This window comes from Bufo gargarizans, chromosome 6 (genome assembly GCF_014858855.1).
Source record: "Bufo gargarizans isolate SCDJY-AF-19 chromosome 6, ASM1485885v1, whole genome shotgun sequence".
NCBI lineage: Eukaryota > Metazoa > Chordata > Amphibia > Anura > Bufonidae > Bufo > Bufo gargarizans.
In genome coordinates, this window is record NC_058085.1 from 296767135 (window position 1) to 296791007 (window position 23873).

The following is a 23873-nucleotide window of genomic DNA, read 5'->3' on the forward strand; positions in this document are numbered from 1 at the left end:
TTCAAGATGCACCAAATTTATCAGACCTTGCATGGCATTTGACAATTTTTACACAAATTATGGCAACATGATTTCTATAAAATTCTATATATATATCACATTTAAAAAAAAAAAATTTTCTAAATTTTAATTCTCTAAAGTTTTATATTTAGACCGTTAGATTAATAATTATCAGATTATCTGAATGATTAGAAGCATAATCTATCAATCTTATTTCACAAGTTAGATAACACCTCCGGCATCGTATTTATAAATCTTGGGATCTTTAAACATGAACAATATTGTAATGTTTCAGTATACATTTTTTCAGGCAAATTATACAAATTTAGGGTCACTGATTGACTGCTAAACTCTAGCATATTCCGTCTGTGCTAAGCAACAAAAGACATTGGCCCCTGTCCCAAAGCAAGATGCGAGCAATGCTGATCATTTGTTTTTGAAACAATCACCGTATTTAGAACACGTGTGAACTGGGTCCATGACGTCTGTTGCAGTGCACTCACTGCTACAAAAAAACATCTACGTGCGGCGCAGGAAAAATCTGAATACATGTATTATCTGCAAAGCATAAAGAGGGCTTATTGTTAATTGGAAGTGCTGGCGTAAATCATAAGAAATATGAAGACGGTGTGGGAGAAAGAGATGAGCCTTTATAGTAAAAGTGTTAGGGTTAGACTTTATATCATTTAATACATGTTTGTTTAGCTAGAAGTGCATTGGATTGTACTGACTATCTATATAAAATGTATCTATAATACACATCTATCAACAAAAGTAAGAGTATAAAAAAAATAGAATAAAAAAAGCTTGCGTAAAGGTCTAAAAAAGATTGAGGGTTAGTGTTGGGCTCAGGCATATAAGCATCTTAGGGTACAAGTAATCATTCAACGTGCATCTAAATGCTACTCTCTATGTCTCCATGTATTATACAAGGCTCTGGATATTGACATGCAAGGTGGCACCAGAAGGTACAGTTCTCTTCCTTCTGGAGGAGAGCTACTTTGCATACTTTTTTCAAAGGAGAATTGCCTATAAGACTCCCTACACCAGCTGAATCTCAAGAGCTACATCAAAGGTGTCTCACCCAGTCAACCAGCACCCTGCTCTGTAATGACAAGGAGCAAGAACCTAGAAACCGATGTCCACAGATGAGTGACCTTGGTTTGGCTGATACCCATAGTCACGTTTCAAGGCTCTTAAATGGATTGGTTATTGATTGTTATCTATCTATAGGTGGCACTAGGTATTGCAAAAACGAGGCAGCACTCCAGGATAAAGTAAAAACGACCTTCTTTATTCCCCTGTGCAACGTTTCAACTGCTCATTGCAGTCTTTTTCAAGCATAACATTTGGTGTCTCAGCATGTTCATTTATACCCATAATGCTCAATGGGTCAATTAACAAAGTGATTAACAATAATACAATCAACAGCATAAAAACAGTAAATTGGAAAAAAAAAATCATAATCCTTTGTGAATTTCATTTGTATTCCTGTGTACAACACATAATCTTTACATCCCTTGTGATATTTCATAGACAATTGATTAGATCACATAATAAACCAGCTGTGTCCAATACATAAAGTGCCTCGTGCTTAGTGCTTAGTGTGAGTGTTCATTACGCGGTCAATAGCCGCATGGTTAAAAATATTTACTTACATAGTGGAGTGTCGTAATGGCAGGCATCTCGGCGTCCCTGGGGCCTCACCGCGCATGCCCGGTATCCTGGATACCGGTGTACACAGAGGGAAGACGCAACCGGAAGTGACGTCTATCCCACCGCGCACGTCAGCATCCAGTCACTTCCCCCAAAGCACGACGCAGCTGTAGGGCGGCGCCTCACAGTTCGGCCTCCCGATCACTGTGGAGTCACGTGAATCGTTGCCTGGCAACTGGGAAGCGCTTACCCCCAACCGCACGTCGGTTCCAGAGTCAGTCCGAGCACGGTAGCGAGACCTACAGTGGAAGCAGGACATTATGAGAATGATCAGATCATAGACATTATACTAAACTAAAAGAAAGTAGATAAGTCAGGATATCAAGTCGCGAATATCGGAGAAACATAGTCCTGATAGGACATAACACATCTGATGGAGAAAGGAGGAGGGTGGCACATGGGGATGCACCACTACAGTGATCATCCCCATACACCTCAAGGCTCCTGGGGCACAAAGTGTTGTGAGCACCCCGTGTCCCCACGTTCCTCTTCTACCCTCCATGCATCTCCTATACCCTTCGCTTCCTCCATTCACGACTCATCCGTTTTTTTCAATATGAGGCTATAATTCATGTTTTCAAATATGGATCCCATTCTCTTATTCTAGACCTAAATCGCAGAGGCGACTGCCAACATTCTCCTCCACCATGATAATAGCTTGAGAAGTAGAATTATCCCTTTAGGATCCCAATAGTCCTAAAAAGAAAAAATAGAATTAAATAACATTTATTCAATGGTTAAAACACCAACAGTGATCACATATCCAATTTGGTAAATAAGACAGAAACCCACAAGGAGGTATAAGAGGACCCAATATTCTATATAATATTCCACTTAAAGTCCACCGCAATTCCCGTTGCTTAAGGGTCACTGTGCGGTCGCCCCCTCGTCTACCCCTTTGAACCTGGTCTATGATCATGCATTTAAGGTCTTTCTCAGTATGGCCATACTCAACAAAGTGCTTAGGGACTGGTAAATCTAGTCTTTTACGCCTGATCGAAAATCGATGGTTATTTAATCGCGTTTTCATGTCGCATGTAGGTGGCACTAGAAATACAGCTTTCTTCCTTATGAAGGAGAGTTTCTTTGCATACCTTTTTCCAGGGAGTGATGTTCGTTGACTCCCTGTGGCTACTGGATCTCTGCAGGAGAACCAGGGCTCCTGAGAATATTAAAGGGGTAGTCTCATCTGAGACATTGGTGGTACATCGCTCTCCGCTCACTTTGGGGGTTCGTTCTGGAGATAGGTACTTGTGGGACCCACACCTATCTGACATTGGTGGTATAGCCTAGCAATATACAACCAATGTCTCAGAAGAGACAATACCTTTTACTATTTATTTCATTTGGTGTCATAAGTCCCATCAATGGAAACTTAACTTTACCAAATATTGTTAGTGTTTTAATTTAATAATAGACCACAAATTCCATTTATTAGTGGATAATAATTGGCTATGGTGCTATAATGTTACCTGATAAATTATATTAACTGAAAACAATCATATAATAGTTAAACTTGTATCCAGTATATACAACCTGAAAACCATAGCCCACGCATAGCCAGCTACACTAGCCTTCGTATGATACTAGGTATAGCATACAAATATGGTTGTCATTTTACAGTTCCTTAGAACGCAGATCTGTGATACAATCATGTACATAGGGTTGTGAGACAAATCTGTGAAACAGTGTGATCAACCTTTGTAGGTTGCAGGTATTGCTATACCTTGTGGAACTGGAGCAAAAATAATTATGGAGTATTGTTGCCTGACCTGCCCTTTGAATCTAATGTGGATATAGACAAAAGTAGAGAAAGTATAAAGGACAGATACAACTTCAGTTTTTTTAAATGAATTTCTGGTTTTGCTTTCCAATAGTCTCCATAGTGCTGTGGTCCTCATCAGAGACGCAGACATGTGTAGACCCTCACTATACATATATTCCAGATAATGAACTTTGATTCCACCGTTTCCATAGACTGATATATGTGTTAGTTTAATTCAGAAGTTTATAATCATTTTTTTCTATTCTGAAATGGTATTTTGTAGTATCAGCTTTATAACCTGATGGTATTTATTCTTTTTGTCTTGCAGCAGTCTGACACAAGTGCGAGTTACCTGAGAGCTGCCAGAGCCGGTAACATAGAAAAGGCTCTTGACTATTTGAAAAATGGTGTGGATATTAACGTCTGCAATCAGGTAAATACTCTGGAATAGAGAATCCGAAGTTATCCGATATTAAGGCTGTTTTATATGGGTCGATGTTCAGGCAATTATCAGGAATGAACCGATCATACGTGACAACTGCCTGATCATCTCCTCTGTATGGGAATGAAAAATGGCTGCTGCAATTGCCCTGCCCCATACAGTTATATTGTTTGATGGCAGCACGTCCCTGGTTACACGGGCCTATCTACCAGCAAGCGATGATTTTATGGGCCTGATAGAAGATGCAATCACCCTATGAACAAGAGTTTCCTCATTGATCGGGTGATCAGCAGAGGCAATTATCTGGAACGAACGTTTGTACAAATACTCAACCTCAATAATAGCCCTGATCCTCTGCCCCCTGTAAAAGCACCTTTACATCAGGTTTTTGGTTGTGTTCTGTTTACTTTGAAAAAAATAAAACATTTCATTACATCAGAAAGCCACTTATTAGTGAGATCTCTAAGCTTGGGCCCACATCAATTTCAAAAGCAAAGATGCTGCTGTGATTTGTAGGTCTTCATTATTTCGAATTATTTCTGTATCCCTATTGAAATCCCTATAACTGTCTGGAGTGCCTTCATATTGGAAATTGTAATTTGGTGGGATTTGGTGGGGTCTGTTTAATAGTATCTGTCATCTCTCCTGACATGTTCATTTAAAGTTACATTCACATCACATAACAACAAAAATAAAGGACGTTCCAGATCATCACTAAAACCCATTGACTAATGGGGTCCGGTTTCTGTTTGGGTGTCCACCTTTGACTTTTTTATCCTCTCTTGTTGGTGGATTCTGTGATGGAGGCCCAAAACACAACCTCCGGAGCAGATGTAAGCAAGCTCTAAATGAATAATTGTATTCCCAATAATATGACAATTATGGACCATCTTTTCATATAGCTCTGCATTCGTCTATTCTTCTCCTACAAATGTATGAATAAATTGGGATTGAGATGTTACCAGTTGGGGAATGTCCCTGCACAGTCCTACACTGGCCATTCGGTGCTGCCAGTGTCAGACTATGTAGGGACACACCTTATTGATCAGGGGATTTGTAACGCCCAGTCAGTTTATTCAAAAATTTCTGAGGAGTAACCGAAGAACAGCTTATCACACAGTTATAAGAAAAGATGCTCCAAAAACATTACTTCATGGGAGAGTATTTACTAAAGCAGACATGCCAGAAGAGGTGAAAGGTCCTCTTTAACATGGGACTTCAATATTAGGAAATAGAGTACACAAATCTTACTGTGAATACTATATCCCAGTCACTGGGTAGATAGAAAAGAGTAGGGATCCCAGGAAAGAGCCCTGAGGGGCAGCAACAAAGTGAGGGTGAGACTAAGAGGTGGCGAATGAGTGGGAGACAGTGAATGTTAGGTTGGGGAGGTATGAGGTATGAAAGTGCCCTATCTTTGATGCCAAGGGGCAGCATTGTTTGGAATAGGCGAATATAGCATGCTGAGGACAGGTTTAAAGGGTTTTTCTGGAACTTTTTTTACTGATGATCTACACTCTGTCTAGGTCATTAATATCTGCTTGAGAAGGCACTGGTGCTTGCTGTAGTGCTCTGGCCTTCTCTAGCTTTGCCTAGGCCATGTGACGTAATGTCCATCAGTCACGTGGCCTAGGCGCAGCTCAACCCTGTTGAAGTGAATGGGGCTGAGTTGTGATACCAAGCACAGCCACTATGCAATGGGGGACACTGTGCTTGGTGACCAGAGTGAAGGATCCAGCACTACTGCGAGCACTGGTGCCTTCTCAAATAGCTGATCAGCGGAGGTCACAGGTGTCAAACCCCCACTGATCAGATACTGATGACCTATCCAGAGGATAGGTCATCAGGAAAAAAAACTTTAAGGGAAGGACTATGGCGTATCTACACTATATAAGATGTGTTATTGTTACATACTGTACATGTTTAATAATAATGTGTATTTTTCATTACCAGAATGGACTGAATGCTCTCCATCTTGCATCCAAAGAAGGTCATTTAGAAATAGTGACAGAACTCATCCAACGAGGTGTTGATGTGGATGCAGCGACCAAGGTGTGTGGCTCACATCTAATCTTATGTCAAAGATCCTTATCATATGTTCACCAATTCATAAGCCCTCTTGACAGAAGTATTGTGTTGCACATTTTAGTCTTAATTGGTGCAGCCAATGTCTCCTCTGTTTATCGGTCTCTTCAAGCTGAATGGTACTTCCCATGGCCATTGCAGTAAGGGTAAAGGGGCAACCTGAAATGATGGTGAAATGTCTCATCACTGTGACAGGATCTCAAGAGGCTGATGTAATATGTAGTGCTGCATTTGCTCCTTTTTCTTAAAGTTCTTCATAAAAAAGAACTTCAAGAACAATCAACAACCACCAGTGCCAAACAACTCCATTAAAAGGCTTCTCTTGGAAATAGATACAAGTAACCTGTCCTAGAGTGTGAGTAGGACTGGTTTCCACCACTTGCATAGCTACCTAGGTTGAAGGGTGGGACCTCACTTCACACTACATTCTGGCACTTGGATATACTGCATACAGTATTGATGAGCGTTCCTGTTAGGCTGCTCAGCCATGATGGCATATCGTATGACAGGATCGCACCATTACCATATATTGTATAGCCGTGTCGTGTCCCCTCACTCCCTCCTAGGGAGCTCTGCAAGTGGAGGCCACCAGTCCTGCTCACATTCTAGGACAGATTTACGACTGCTTTAAATCATTTGTGAGAAATGCTTTAAGGTAGCAAAACAGTTTTTATTTTCAGATTTAAGCCTTTAAATTTAATATAGTTTGGAATAATATAAAAAAGTCATATTTTATTCATGTTCCTTTTTACAGAAAGGAAACACAGCACTTCACATAGCATCACTGGCCGGACAAACAGAAGTCGTAAGAATTTTAGTAACAAATGGCGCAAACGTCAATGCACAGTCGCAGGTAAGCTATGAAATTTTTTGTATGTACTTGCTTATAGATAATATAGATTTCCTGTTTGTAGTGGCATACGTAGAAGGGGGAGGGGGGAAGCACAAATAATATAGGCCTACAGAGATATATGTCACACTATGGACAGGACTGAGCCCCTTCTATCCAAGTCCATGGTGTGACTCTATGAATACCCTTGCTTGTTTTGTGGTGCCTTGAAATCAACGGCCTGTAACATAATAACTTATGGCCAATAGAATATTCTGAGATCCGGTAATCATGTTTAAATTGAGAAAATCTGTTCCATGTTCACGTATGTAACTCTCCTGGTACAGGAAGGATGTGTAGCACTGTGCCAAGAATGTAGTCACAGACTTTACATGAAGGAAAACGAGACCCTCAAAGAATATGATGTGCATTGACTACAGCTCACTAAAAGCAGCATCCGTTATAGGTACACGTATCACAAAAACATAAAGTTAAGCATTGCTTGGAGATGTGTTAGAAACAATTTCACAGTTTCTGTCAAAATAAATCTCATACATTAAGAAATATACACACAATGCAGTAATCTTTGTGTAGTCTAGGAACTTTTATCTATTACTCATCGCTCAAAATAATATCTGAGAACTAAATGTCAGAAATCTATCATAAATTACTGGGGAAGAAGGAAAATCTTTGTCAAGTCAGCAGTGAAAGAAACGCTGAGCTGGCACCAGCGTGGGAGATTGCCAACCACTATTGTGTGGGCCACTGTACATTAATATTCAGCCATATGAGAGGACACAAGTCATTGGATTTCTAACTAGTCTGGAAATATATTCTGTATTCTTTTTTCATTGTGTTAAGTAGAGCAACACGTTAAAATCAGAACTTGACAGAACAATGCAAGAAAGAATTAGGAAGCCTCCAAATACTATAGGACTAAACTATCTCTCCTTCTATATCATCTTATCTTGTGAAATGACCCAAAACGCGGCCATACACATCCAATAGCTGTTGCAGCTGTCTCTCGCGACTCTCCCATACACATCCACGTTCAGTTCAGCTGAATAAGTATGTGTATTCAATGGGGAGAGTGGAGAAAGCTGCTACCGGACACTTCTAGCAGTAGTTTAGCTCCCAGGGGAACAAAAGGATCGGTAAAAATAGTCTGATCCTTCTCTTCCCCAACATCATCTGCCAGGGGAAAGTCGGGAGCTTCCCACACACATTGGGCTGTTGGCTAGGTTTGGGAGGCAATACACTAATGTCTATGGGAGCCTTAAGGCCTCGATCTCGTTAGGCACACATTTGTATGATGCTCCCATTGATGTGGATAATTTCTGTGTAGATTTCCAGACCACATCAAGAAAAAGAATGCTTTTTTTTTTTTTTTGGTGCACTTAGAGCAAGGAACACTAAAACAGAAGAGTAGCCCCTTTATTCTAAGGGTTAGTGGGGGTCCCCAAAGTTAAACCTCATTCATGATACACCATCACTTTTTGAGTTGGGAATACCCTTTAAGGATTCTAGTAGCCATGCTTCAGTTGCAAGTTCTTGCACAGGCAAGCTCCGAGCTGGTCCTTCAGTACAGTTGTGCAAACTACATTGTTACATGGTCTAAATGGATAATGAGATAGTGAGAGTGTAAGCGCAGAACAGACAGAAACATTTTTCTTGGCTACAGAAACGTATTAAATTGCAAAACCAGCTTATGGAGGCATTCAGTGTCAGTTACTAAAATCCCCTCTCTCCTAATGACTTGATTGACAGTTACGAGAACCCTACGCTGCTGAGACCTTCATGACCTTCATCTCACCTACAGTAGTTGCCTTGTTCCAGATCTTTGTTCAGCTGTTTGAGGAAGCTAGTTTAATGTGAGGATGACAGCTGCAGCACCCAAACTGATTTGAGTAGATTAATAGCTTATCTGAGTGGCCGCTAAAGTGCAAATGAGAAAGGTCTGGATTCTCTTTTTCCAAATTTCGGGGTTGGGGCTGATGTCTGGGTATCTGATTGTAATTTGTGGCTTTGCACCCACTAGTTCAGCTTTGATTTGTCATTGTACAGATCCCCAAATGTTAAGGTAGACTGTCTTGGTAAACAGATCCCTTTGATGGGAGTCTGTTAGCAGTTTTGGACAGGCATAACTGCAGACAGAGCTTGATAGAGGCTGTGGAGAGCTAGACAAACATTCTTTTTGTGGAGCTTTTGTTATCAGGGGTAGTGTGAACATGAACTTTTATTCTGCAGGTCACCACTCCTGCAAGTGTCAGGAGGTGGTGCTTCTCTCTATAGTGAGCAATAATGGCTGTTTGCAACTCCACATCTGCTCTGAGTGACACCTGTAGCATCAAACCAGAAGGTACAACAGAAGGTACAGGCTAAGGGAGCACGTCACAGTGATACTCCACCTTCTGGGCACCTGCAGGAGCAGTGCCTGACATAATAAAAGTTCATATTCACACTATCCTTGATAATAAAAACTCCACAATAGTATGTGTGTACTGCGTCAGTCCCAATCTAGCTCTTTCAGCAGTTATGACCATGCAACAGACGTCCTTTAAAGTTGACATATTGCAGATACTAATTAAGTGTTTATTATGAATTACAAATATTGGTTGCAAAGTTGAGGTTGTATTGGGAAAAAACATAACTACACTTTAAAGGGGTTTTTCAGTAAAAATGATTTTTAACAAGTTCCTGCATCATGGCCCCTGAAACAAAATATTCATACTTGCCTGCTCAATGCCTCTTCGGTGGTCCCCACTGCCTCCGCTCTCTCCATCTTCCGGTCCTGACACTGTTTACATCCACTAATCAATCTTCTTAATCTCGAATCATCCGGCTGTACAGGTATTGAACGAACACCAAATTCCAAAGTTCCTCCTGCCACTACAGCTCCTGCGGAGGGCAGCGTACTAATAGTAAAGTACTGTATAGGCCCCTCACACGCGCTGCAGCTGTTATACTCACTGGGGAAGGTAGGAGTTAGGCACATAAAATCACACTTTTCACAGAACTGTCCCGATTTTCTTGTTTCTTTTGTAATCTGCTAGAGCATAAAAACTCCAATAGTGCAACACCGCTATTCACTTTTGCATAAAATTCCTTTAATATACTCACAAGAGTAGGTTGACAAACAGCATATAAAATCCTCTCAACCCGATAATCCTGCCCTTGTTTTGGTCCGCATCCGAACCGCAGTTTTTCCGGCTTGGATGCGGACACATTTACTTCAATGCGCAACAGCATCCGTTGCTCTGTTCCGTGGTCCGCAAAAAAAATATAACCTGTCCTATTCTTGTCCGTTTCGCGGACAAAAACAGGCAGTTATATTAATGGCTGTCCGTGCCGTTCTGCAAGTTGCGGAACGCACACAGACGCCATCCGTGTTTTGTTGATCCGCAATTTGTGGACTGCAAAACACACAACAGTCATGTGCATGTAGCATAAAGCAAAACAAAAACGCAAGTTGCTTGGTGATCGTTCACACACATGAAAAGTTCATACACAAAACAGTCACCTTTTCTTCTGGGTGTTACTTCACACCCTGTTGGAAGTTCTGCTTTGTCAAGTCCACAGGCAGGCATTACGCGGCCTGTTCACCCTCACAGGGATCTGAGCTTCCAGCCGGGCTCAAGCTGCGGATCCCAACACAGCCCTCAGATCACAGCACACAGACCCCCTGAGCTCCACAGTCAGACGGAGGTACTCCTCCGCACCTGGCAATGCTGGCTGGTTTTTATGCCTGGCAAAACTCAGTCTGGAACATGAGCAGTAGTCACCCACCCAGCACTTTGACTACTCCCAGTAATAGCGCTGCGGCCTTCTCTCAGCTTTTTGTAGGCCAGTGACATCATGTTCATCGGTCATATGGCTTAGGCGCATCTCAGTCCTATTGAAGTGAATAGGGCTGAGCTGTGATACCAAGTACAAAAGCCATACAATGTACAGAGCCGTGCGTGGTGAGCTGAGAGAAGGTCGTGGCGCTACTGTGAGCTACATTGCCTTCTTAAACAGCTGAGGATAGGTCATCAGTAAAAAAAAAACTGCCCAAAAACCCCTTTAAGATCTGCTCCTCCTTTTATAGATGTATGGGAGATATGGATTTCCAGAATCTTGTGTTCATTGGGTAATGATCGATAAACAGTTTTTCCCATATTTAAAGCTATACAAAACCTTCATCCTGTGGGCATTTTTGGTGAGTGATGTAGTGAATGTGGTGAATCTGGACACCATCTGCCCAATCTGAGCCAATGTGAGGTAATGGCTTCTCCTAACAATCTATGAAACACATTCCTGGCTAATCTCTCCATTGAAACCGTACATCAGGGCTCTTACAGGAATTTTCCACAGTATTCCCCTTAATCTTATTTTAATCACAGAGGCAAGAACCAAGCGCAGAACATGTCAGGAACATGTCAGTGTCACTTAGAAAAGATTAAACTGGGCCCTTAGCTCTGACTTTAGATCCCAGTGTGGTATGGCATAAAATAACATGACATACAGTATATGTATACTGTAGTATGTTTTTGACTCTTGGATTTTCAAATGTCTTCTATAACTGCATGATTTATCTTACTCATTGTTTATATAGTGAAATTGAAAATCTGGTCTGCATAAAGGGGTGGACTTCTCAGTGGTCTTTTTGAAAGGTTTTAGAACTGGAAATTTCTTAAAACATGCATCTTGATGACCAGCTAAAGTGACCGACCAGACATGAAGCAAAAGACGATGACAGTTGTTTTATACTTTAAGGCCTCATGTATATGACTTTATCCATTTTAGTCCGCAAACCAGGGGTGTTGCTAGGATCTGAAGACATCCGGGGCATGAGCCTACGTGAAGCCACGCCACCACTCCATGAAGCCACGCCCTCATCACCACCGGTGGGTGGGCCTTCACAGTAGTTATTAATCCCTTTCAGCAGTCCCCCTTCAGTGAATGGGGGACTGCTGAAAGGGGTTAATAACTACAGTGAAGGGCCTAGCCACCTGGGCAACCCCACAGATCATCCTAACCTATGGTCAGCCTAATTTAAAATTAAGCAAACCCCTCAACTATAAACTAATCACAGAAGTTGGGACCCATCAACTCCCCTTGTACTTGTTGCGCTACTTGCAGGCTGCGCGGGCATGAGCTCAGAACTTCAGTCACTTCTCTCAGCAATTCTGTTCTGCTGTGTGTGATCCCGTGAGACCCGTGACCTCCCGCGGCAGGTCTCGCGGGATCATGCGCCGCAGAACAGAATTGCGGACCGAAGTGACTGAAGTTCTGAGCTCATGCCCGCGCAGCCTGCAAGTAGCAGAACAAGTACAAGGGGGGCTGGGGGATGACTGTGGGATTGCCCAGACGGCTAGGAATAGCCTAATAAAAATAACTTTCCCACCAGCATAAACATTCGGGGCACTGGACAAAACATCCAGGGCTCCAGCCACGAATGTTTTGACCTAATGACGCCCCTGCCGGAAACCAAAGATCTGCAAAACACGGATACCTGCCGCACCTCCCATATTGCGTGTACGGCACTATTGCACAAATGCCTACACACATCTGCAATATGGACAAGAATAGAACATGTTCTATACTTTTTGCTGAGCCGTGGAACAGATATATGGATGGATTCTTTGTGGCCCCATTGAAATTAATGGGTCTGCATCTGATCTGCAAAAAATCTGGATCAGATGCTGACAAAAAATATAGTCATGTGCATGAGCCCAAAATGTCCTTAAATGGTTGCATCCACAGTCAAAGGGGTTATACCATGCATAATGTAAAAAAATAAAAACATACATCATATAGAACATGACAATCTCTTTCTAACAAAGCTAGAACCAGCCCTGTCCTCACATGGGTCCAGAGATCTCCCCACTCATCACTACAATTGCTCTGCTAGATGCTAGCTGCTCAGGTAGCGTGTTCTTTCTGCTGCAGGTCTCTCTCCCTATCACAACTCAGTGGGCATGTCCTTTCTCAGGGGTCATGTTCTTTCTGCTGCTGTTGTCTCCCTGTAACTGTCACAGCAGAAGATAGGGATAGAGGCAGCTGAAGAATGAAAAAGGTAATCTGCGACCACCTCAGCAATGTTACTGAGGTGGACATAGAAATATGGAAAAGAACGAACAGGTGGCAACATGCAGATGAATCTTATTGAACAGCTCAGCGGCTATGCCAAATTTTGAATAACATACAATTACAAAAAACTTCAGCTCTAGGTGCAGTATGAAAAAGGTAGAATATCTTTTATGGGACAACCCCTTTAATGATGACAGTCCTGGTGTCTACTGCATTAACTGCGCTTAGGAGCATTTGCATATATAGTACCACTTTCTCATACACTAGAGGAAGTCTTTTGCAGAAAAATACATTTTTACAGCCAGACCTTGCCCATGGTCCCTAAAAGGGGTCAGAGTAACATAACCAATAGCAAGGACAAACTGAAGCCTACGGCATTCCTTCCCATGCAGTGCATCATGTGATTTCCTATGAAAAGTCTCGAGCAAATGTATCAGAATTTTTTTTTTTTAACAGTAGAACTTTTTATTGGACATGAAATCATTTCTTGGATTAAAACAAACCTTAAGGGTGTATTAGACACCCCAATGCCACAAACGATTGTTGGGAGGGAAGCTTTCCCCCCGGCAATTGTCAGATAGCTGGCAGAGGACACCGCTGCTATTACATGCAGTGATCTACTCCGTGGCATGGGGAGGAGTGATCGCTATGCCATCACTCGTCCTCATGCAGGGCAGCGGTGTGCCGGCGGCAGATCGCTATTACACAGCTTGATCTGCCTCTGGCACCATTGTGATTTTTAAGCATGCTTAAAAATCACAGTTGTCCGTTGAGTGAGTGTTTGCTGTTCATCAGGCATTTGGAGGTAGTATTAGACTGCCATATGGTCATAGGAACATTCGTTAGCGATCATCTGCCAGAAAATCGGGTAGTCCAATACACCTTTAAGTGGGTTAGAGCTATCAGAGGGTCAGAGGGAAGTAGAGTATGGGTAAAAGTGGCTTTACACAGCCTTACAGCAGATTGTAAGGAATAAAGCGTTCCATCCCAACAATCTGCTTATCGCTAGCGGAGGAGACCACTGCTATTACAGGCAGCGATCTCCTCCAGAGCATGGGGAGGAGCGATCAATAATGCTATCGCTCTTCCTCATAAAGACTCAGTGTTTGCCGGCAGGAGATCATGTTTACACAGCATGATCTGGCGGTAAACGATCACTTTTACATGCACACAAACAATTACCTGACGAAGGAGCGTTTTGCTTGGTCATCGGGTAATCGGGAGTACATGTACACCGCCCGATCATCGCTAACAAGTGTTACTATGAAAACTCGTTAGCAATAATCTCTGTTATTCTTGGCCCATGTAAGGGTCCTTAAGTTGTCACCTGGTTACTCACAATTAATATAAACGTAATGTAGTACATTATCGTTCGTATACCATCAGCTCTACTGACTTCTTCTTCTATATGAACCATGGGATGACAGCTGTCAAGCAGGGTTGCCAACCGTCTAGAAATTTTTGGACAGTCTGTAAAAATAGCCGACTTTTTTTCCTCTGTCTGTGAACAAACATAAACGTGGCCATGATTTTTTTAAGGCTGATGGTACTTGACTAGATTATTTTGGTGGTAATTATCATCATTATACAGCTCATGGTAAATGCTGGTAATGAGTTCTTATCAGTATTCTGAGCTATAGACATGTATTACCTATAATCTCTATCATGTATTATTGTGTTCCAATTTATCCATAAAAAATGTTGGATTTCCATGGTTTTGGCATAAGTTGTGCAGAAAAAATAAAAAGTCTGTCAACCTGTAGGACAGCGTTCCACAACCTAACCAGGATTTGCCCAGAAGACAAAGGCAGTAGGGATTAAAATAAGAATTCAACCCCAGAGGCTCCACATGGTGGCAAAGCTGTCAACTAATTCTTAGCCAGAATATAGAATTAGAGAATGCTTTACCAGCCCCTACACAACGTTTCTTTGAGGTGCGAAGGGAAAGATTTTTAATTAATTCCCTAATGGTAAAAAGAATGGGAATCACTTCTCTAGGGGCATATCTACATCCAAGAGATGCAATTGCATTGTACAGTACAGTACACAATAGCATAGAGCATAATACAAAGTATTCATTTTGTATGATTATTTTTCTTTTAGAATGGCTTCACTCCGCTGTATATGGCAGCACAGGAGAACCACTTGGACGTTGTAAAATTTTTGCTAGACAATGGAGCAAGTCAAAGTCTTGCGACGGAGGTAAGAGTTGTACTTGGGCAAATTGTTCCTGAATGGGCTTTTTAATGCCATGGTAAGATGATATCCTGATTCAAAGTCCATGTGACATCAGAAAACATACTGTACACAATGTCTAGTCTAGTTTTACTGTTTATGGACGTGGTTGTATAATATTTAAAGAGGTATTCCAGCTTATTCATACTAATGACCTACAGTGGGATGCGAAAGTTTGGGCAACCTTGTTAATCGTCATTATTTTCCTGTATAAATCGTTGGTTGTTACGATAAAAAATGTCAGTTAAATATATCATATAGGAGACACACAAAGTGATATTTGAGAAGTGAAATGAAGTTTATTGGATTTACAGAAAGTGTGCTATAATTGTTTAAACAAAATTAGGCAGGTGCATACATTTGGGCACCACAAAAAAGAAATGAAATCAATATTTAGTAGATCCTCCTTTTGCAGAAATTACAGCCTCTAAATGCTTCCTGTAGGTTCCAATGAGAGTCTGGATTCTGGTTGAAGGTATTTTGGACCATTCCTCTTTACAAAACATATTTAGTTCATTCAGGTTTGATGGCTTCCGAAGACACCACAGATTTTCAATTATATTTAGGTCTGGTTACTGAGATGGCCATTCCAGAACGTTGTACTTGTTCCTCTGCATAAATGCCTTAGTGGATTTTGAGCAGTGTTTAGGGTCGTTGTCTTGTTGAAAGATCCAGCCCCGGCGCAGCTTCAGCTTTGTCACTGATTGCTGGACATTGCTCTCCAGAATCTGCTGATACTGAGTGGAATCCATGTGTCCCTCAACTTTGACAAGATTCCCAGTCTCTGCACTGACCACACAGCCCCACAGCATGATGGAACCACCACAATATTTTACTGTAGGTAGCAGGTGTTTTTCTTGGAATGCTGTGTTCTTTTTCCTCCATGCATAACGCCCCTTGTTATGGCCAAATAACTCAATTTTAGTTTCATCAGTCCACAGCACCTTATTCCAAAATGAAGCTGGCTTGTCCAAATGTGCTTTAGCCCACCTCAAGTGGCACTTTTTGTGCTGTGGGCGGAGAAAAGGCTTCCTCTGCATCACTCTCGCATACAGCATCTCCTTGTGTAAAGTGCGCCGAATAGTTGAACGATGCACAGTGACTCCATCTGCAGCTAGATGATGTAGGTCTTTGGTGCTGGTCTGTGGGTTGACTCTGACTGTTCTCACCATTCGTCGCTTCTGTCTATCTGAGATTTTTCTTGGTCTGCCACTTCGAGCCTTAACTTGAACTGAGCCTGTGGTCTTCCATTTCCTCAATATGTTCCTAATTGTGGAAACAGACAGCTGAAATCTCTGAGACAGCTTTCTGTATCCTTCCCCTAAACCATGATGGTGAACAATATTTGTCTTCAGGTCATTTGAGAGTTGTTTTAAGACCCCCATGTTGCTACTCTTCAGAGAAAATTAAAAGAGGAGGGAAACTTGACCCCCTTAAATACTCTTTCTCATAATTGGATTCACCTGTGTATGTAGGTCAGGGGTCACTGAGCTTACCAAGCCATTTGAGTTCCAATAATTAAAAAGTTTTGGAATCAATAAAATGACAACAGTGCCCAAATTTATGCACCTGCCTAATTTTGTTTAAACAATTATAGCACACTTTCTGTAAATCCAATAAACTTCATTTCACTTCTCAAATATCACTGTGTGTGTCTCCGATATGATATTTTTAACTGACATTTTTTATCGTAACAACCAACGATTTATACAGGAAAATCATGACGATTAACAAGGTTGCCCAAACTTTCGCATCCCACTGTATCCTTTCGGTCAAGTAAATGGAAACCAAGCTGCAGTATATTGGCATGACCATGGACAGAGCCTTCTGCTTCAAGCTTCATCCACTGTTTAGTTTTCAGTGCTGATGGATGCCCGAAAAAGATTGGTGAGGATCTGCAGGATAGGTCATCAGTAGAAGAAAGCTGGAATGTCCTTTAAGAACTTCTTTTTAAAAATGATGACCTGGACATTCATCTTTATAATACTGCTTACTGCCATCTTAGCAGCTTACGTTATATTTTTGTTTAGGTTGAGCCTTCCCTAGGTTAAGTTGTACTCTCTACCCTAGCTACCCCTGCTTTACATGAAGGACATCTTCAGTGTCGATGGCTGTAGGTTTTTTTTCTTCTTAATTTGAAATGAACTTGTTTGCTTCCTCAGGATGGGTTCACACCTCTGGCAGTTGCCCTTCAACAAGGCCATGACCAAGTGGTTTCTCTTCTTCTTGAAAATGACACAAAAGGAAAAGTCCGACTGCCGGCTCTACACATTGCTGCCCGGAAGGACGACACGAAAGCAGCAGCTCTTCTCTTGCAGAATGACCACAATGCTGACGTGGAATCCAAGGTTTGTTGTCTTAGCGTGGTTTTCAGAGATGCAATAGTGTGCATGTTATAATACAGTCAGATATCTTCCAGCAAAGCATCTCCCAAAGAAGCATTGCAAGCCCTTCCTTCTATTAATCTCCATCGCTTCCACCCAAACATACAATTTGGTTTACTTAGTCTTTCTGTTCTAAAAGTTTCTGGGCACAATTTTAAGTTGCCAGTTAAGTTGATTTCTTATTATCTACTTTTAGTTTGTGCAGTGCATGTGCCAACACTATCTGCTAACGTCAGCACCTCTCAGATGCAAAAACTGTATTAGAGGACACACACACATGATTGGAAAAGCGCATGGTATCTGACATAGAGTAGTATGACAGACATGGTGAACAACTATAGTGGAGGTATCAAAAAACCTAAGCCAACTACAGGCACACTGAACTAGCAGAAACATATATTTGTATGGCACGTGGGTCTTTTATGGATGGGCACAGCAGCTGGTATTATCTATAGAGATATTCTGCATATTGCACATTTGTACAATTTACCCAGTGGATGAACCTATCTTGCGGTAGTATTGGCACACATCAGTAACCCTAACCCGTAGGTGACCTAAGCCTATAAAAGTGCCAGACTATACCACATGCAATTCACATAATGGTTTGAAGAAGCTCCACCAGCATAGCACAGGCTTTAAAGAGCACCTGTCGGCAGGATCAACCCCATTAAACCAAGCATACTGCCCAATAGGGTTGATCCTGGTGATTTAAATGATATCTGTCTTTGTGTACTTTCACACTTGCATTGCTGGATCCTGCAATCTGTATGCAAACGGATACCATTTGTAGACGGAGCCGGATGCAGATCCGTCTCACAAATGCATTGCAATACCAGATACATCTCTCCGGTTGTCATCCGGAAAAACGGATCCAGTATTTATCTTTTTCACATTTTTCGAACACTTGGGGACGGATCCAGCATTAATGCATTTCCATATAAAAAAGGCCGGATCCGGCATTCCAGCAAGTGTTCAGGAATTTTGGACGAAGAAAATGTACAGTGACTGAACTGAGGACATACTGATGCATCCTGAACGGATTGCTCTCCATTCGGAATGCATTAGGATAAAACTGATCAGTTTTTTTCCGGTATTGAGCCCCTAGAACGGAACTCTATGCCGGAAAAGTTTAACGCAAATGTGAAAGCACCCTTATGAAAATCGGTTGTGTCATTCCAGAGAAAAAAAAAGACTTCAGTTGAGGCTTCAGTGAAATGAGGGCCTAGCCCCTCCGCGCATCTCAGCGCCTCCACTTTTCAGTGCTGCCGACACCCCTTGGTAGACTGAAGCTCATTTGCTTAAAAAATACAATCCATTTTCTCAGGAAGGTTGTAACCGATTTTCACAAGACAGATACTGTTCTCAATTAACAAGATCGACCTTACCAGGCAGTATGTCTTTTAGAATTGGGTTGGTCCTGCTGACAGGTGCTCTTTGATCATGAAGGATTCCATAAACATATGGTTCTTTAAAAAGGGTAAATTTATGGCAGCGTAGAGCCACTGGGTTATAGGACGGGCAAAAAAAGGAAAGGCCCCAGAACAGTTCATTTTAGGGGCGCACGTGACTTTGATGCAGAGGTCAGCAATCTCAGGCACTTTAGTTGTTGTTTTAACTACAACTCCCAGCATGCGCTATTCACTTTTTATTGTTGTTTTGAGAATTGCCGAGCAAGTGTGCATGCTGGGAGTTGTACTTTCACACTAGCTGGAGTGTTAGAGATTGTTGAGCCCTTCTCTGCAGGATCAAATGAAATTAACCTGGTTATTTAGGGAAGTATTACGACACTGTATAGCGGCATTGTATTTGTGCACTATATGGCAGTCTTATTAGGACATTGGACAGTTCTGTTATTTCTGCACTGGATGGTAGTTGTTTGTAATCCATTACTATACTGTAGTAATAGTTTTCACCTTTTCCCTGTAACCTGTTTTTTTAAAATGTATTCTTAATTAAAGGGAAACCTCCACACAGTAAGCTTCAGGGATCATACTCCATTAATGAGACAGGAGCCAGCATTACCTTCTGGTTGTCCAAGAAAAATGTAGAACTTTTTGTGTAGACGACCTCAGTGTCTGTCGACTCCAAGCCTAATGCAGGTGCAGCTTTGTGATAAGGGGCCACCTTAGTTTCGTACCATCTTACATGACCCGTTTTGTGCCTTGCACCTTTGCCCTTAGATTATAAATCAATCTGTAAATTACAGTTTTGATACCATAGGGACACGCTAATCTAGTATAACATAACACCCTAGTAGTATCACACCATAGCAGGTTCTGTCTAACCTACATGATAAGGCCTGCAGAATTACTTGCTAATACGCATCTTTAAGATGTAACGCCTCTTCTGTGCCTGCCTTGTGATCACCCCACACCCCATACTATGATCATCAAGTCATTGTCATCCATATCATCACTGGTGGACTAACCATTCATTCTTTTCCCCTTCTGTGCTTCCCAATGTGTAAACATAGGTGATGGTGAATAGGACAACAGAGGTATATATATATATGTACACGCAGTCACTTGCTCATACTCTAGCACTGCCGCTGCTTTCTCCTTATCTTCTTTGTGTTGCCTCCTATGTAGTATTGATTTGCTTTAGACTTTAAGGTAGCATGTGCAATAGGAGGCAATACTGTAAACTGGGCTGTCTGCAGTAAAGAACGACAGCGGAACGATAAATTCTCGGCATGTCACATAACGCTGGTGGCGTCCTCGTTAATATTTGATTGGCTTGGTCCAAGCTGGAGACAGTCCTGACACACTGCTTCCTAGACTGTTTTTTCTATTAGGCTTTTCTGCATGACACTTGCACTTACCTGGTGTCAGCAAACCAGTGATCTCTACCAGACCTTGGCAGAACCTCACTTATAAAGCCCTTTACCGGCTAGCATGGCTGAAATGTTTGCTACCTCTTTAACAATTGCATCTAGTTTATAAGAGACATTGTTTGAAGGATGAATTGAAGGCTGATTGCATGGTGTTAGTCTGAAGTTCCTAGTAAATGGTCAATGCCACAATGACATGTCTAAATGGTCACCCCGGATGTGAGGAGCACAACTTGGAGGCCACCAATGTAAGGATATGCTAAGGGTAGGGCCACATGGTCAGGTTTCTTCACGCAGTTTTGGAACCCAAAATCAGATAGATCTGACTTCTCTTTTTTTAATTAAATCCTCATTTTGACTTCCAAAAGTGAATTCAGGAACTTGACCCCAAAGAAGAACATAGAGGGAACATGACACATAATATGTTAAAATTCAGTCACCTGGTGATGATCTCTGAGATCATGGCCCATCAATAGATGTACAATGTATGTATCTCATCCATATAGACAAGCACACCATATGTGACCATCATGTATGTTACATATATGGGTTGTTAAGTAGACTACATAGTCAGGCTCCAGTATGTAAAATAGCAGCATTGTTGCTATTAAATGTAAATGAGGGATCACTACACACAAGTAATTGTTATCCTGACATATGGTTCCCACCTCTGGGAGCCACACATATCTTCTAAGTGGTGGTCCCACTTATCTGCTTTCTAAACTCCCATAGGAATGAATGGTCACCAAGTGGGACAAGTGATCCACATCTTTAGACCCAAATTGATCTGATATTTGTATATTATTTATTATATACTGTGAATATGCCATACATCGCTACAGTGGGAATACCCCTTTTAGGCAGATTTATATGTATATTCCCACTTTGTTAAGCCTGCGGTTTTCTTCTGCTGGATCTTTGGAGTCTGAGCCTGGACCTATTAGAGGATCCTTTAAGACTCTGGTGGGCCAATCCGACCCTCTGTGATCAGAAAATAAGCAAAAACCTAAATCTGAGTCCCAACTAAAAGATTATGGTGAGTTATATATACTGTACAGTGCTCATCAACTTCCAATCATCCCAAAGAGAATGAATGGAGTAGCCTGCTTGACCTGTTGTTCCATTCAGACAGGGGGACAGGACTCCCAGTGTTGCAATTGTAGGGGTCCCAGTGGTTAGACAGATGTGGTAATTATGCCCTATTCTGTAGTTAACTATTAAACCTGGCAAAATCCCTTAAAGGCTATGCACACCTTTGGGTGCAATTTTTTTATTATTGCATTATACTCATTTTGAGCTAAAAATCTTTTTTTTAATTGGTCTTTATTAAAAATGTTGATCCCTTTTCTCTGAACATGGCTGATTTATCTAGTAACAGGATCTGTATTTCTCTCCAGGTTCCTTGTCTCTGCTATCTGCCCTTATAAACATCCATTAAAGCTCAATCATTATCTTACTGATAAGGTTATGGCTTAAATAAGATTTTCTGACCTCTTAGTAATGTAGAGATAAGGTTTATTACAAAGTGAAAGTACCATTCACACAGCTAGAAAAACTGTTGTGACAAAACTGCTCAATATTTTTTTTAAATAAAGACCAATTCAAAAAATAATTGCCCTCAAAGGTATACATAACCTTTAAGTAACCTATTACACTGTGCTTCCATTTAGCTTTATACAATATACTAATACCATGTAATCTGTTAATCTAGTACTATGCAATACATAAACTAGTACTATGTAGTACAATAATCTAGTACTATGTGATAGAATAATCTAGTACAACGTAATCCAATAATCTAGTTCTATGTGATAGTATAATCGATAACTATGTAATCCAATAATCTAGTTCTATGGGATAGGATAAACTAGTACTATGTAATCCAATAATCTAGAACTTTGTGATAGAATAATGTAGTGTGTATAATCCAATAATCTAGAACTATGGGATAAAATAAACGAGTACTACAGTATGTAATCCAACAATCTAGTACTATATGATAAAATAATCTAAAACTGTGTAATCCAATAATCTAAAACTTTGTGATAGAATAATGTAGTGCTGTGTAATCCAATAATCTAGAACTATGGGATAAAATAAACGAGTATTATGCAGTGCAATAAACTAATAATAAGTAGTCGTATGCTGGACTAGAGAAGAATGACAGATAAACTGCCAGTAATTAGTCAAATGCAGCAGATTAGAGACTATTGATCAGGACACTGTTAATGTTTTGTGTGTGTCAGGTTTTGGAAGGTATTGCCTTTGCTTATGATATTGCTTATATGAATTCCATCCCTAAAATTGCCCTAGCCATAAAATTCACATTGCTCTTGTTTGGTCTTTCCAGAGTGGCTTCACACCCCTCCACATAGCCGCACATTACGGGAACATTAATGTGGCAACTTTGCTCATAAGCCGGGGAGCAGCTGTGGACTTCACTGCCAGAGTAAGTCAATAATCAAGTACCAAATGAATGATACATTACTATATGGTTCATGAAACATAAGGTCACAATTGTGCTTCCCATATGATTTTGTTACTGTACTGTGTTTTCCTTCCTATACTTTTATATCTTCATTGAGTACTCCAATCTAAGGGTGTACATATGATGGAGGCAGATAAGGGTAAGTTCTGTTTGGTTCTGTTCCCATGGAGCCACTGGACCTTGTTTAAACTGACCCTAAATATTAATGTTTAGCCATCTAATGTGTATCATGTGTCTCAACTTTCCTCCAATGGCAGAAATCAGGTGAAAGAAGGATCAGGATATTGGATTTCAACATGCTCAATCCTCTTGTTCAGAGAAGAGATAAGTCGCTGCCATTCTGAACACGTGTATGGTTAGCTCGACCATATGTATTAGGGGTCGGGAGGGCTGCTATCTAAAGTATGTGTCCAGCTTTGGGTCTAGTAATGACTGATGATATCAGATAACATAAACCATTTACATAAAATAATCAGAGTCAAATATAGCATTAACTAAGTTTTGTTGAAGTCATGAGGTAGTTATGCTTCATCCTTTACTTCCTTGATATTAACCTAAAAAAAAAGGCAGAATAAATGAGAAAAAAATCATCTGACACTGATACATCTGATGGCGGCTTCTAGGCTTGCTGTACCACTGGTATAACTATCGCAGTCTTCTTACTTTTTTGGAGAATGCAAAAAATATATAAATAAATAAATAAATAAATAAAGTACAAGTTGTACTGTTCTATTAATGGTTAGGGGTGTTGTAAGATACCACAGCCACCGCATGGCCGAGCCGTGGCCAAAATGTGACCGTGATGTAGTCAGAAGTCGCAGGTCTGTGCGGCTGAGTAATGAAATGAATAGTGCTGCTGCATGGCCATTAACAAATGGCAAGCAAGACTCCAGTGGACAAAATACAGTAATGCAAAAATGGGATCACTGAGCAGTGGAAAAACACAGCCTAGTCGGAAGAATCCAGATACTGATGGGAGGACCAGAGTCTGACATAAGCAGCACAAGTCTTTGAATCCTTCCTGTCA

The 23873-nt window shown here is 41.1% G+C and overlaps 1 protein-coding gene across 7 annotated transcripts in view; it reads left to right on the forward strand.

The window, feature by feature from the left end:
* Window positions 1-23873, forward strand: part of ANK3 (ankyrin 3) — a 695467-nt gene that overhangs the window by 460786 nt on the left and 210808 nt on the right. For 3 of the 7 annotated variants that reach the window (XM_044296177.1, XM_044296180.1, XM_044296181.1), the window contains exons 3-9: window positions 3810-3914; window positions 5877-5975; window positions 6763-6861; window positions 15013-15111; window positions 17307-17492; window positions 20002-20025; window positions 22709-22807. In XM_044296177.1, coding sequence (XP_044152112.1) covers window positions 3810-3914; window positions 5877-5975; window positions 6763-6861; window positions 15013-15111; window positions 17307-17492; window positions 20002-20025; window positions 22709-22807 — 711 coding nt within the window. The remainder of the gene's footprint in view (window positions 1-3809; window positions 3915-5876; window positions 5976-6762; window positions 6862-15012; window positions 15112-17306; window positions 17493-20001; window positions 20026-22708; window positions 22808-23873) is intronic. The other 4 variants (XM_044296178.1, XM_044296179.1, XM_044296182.1 and 1 more) reach the window with 2 other exon arrangements.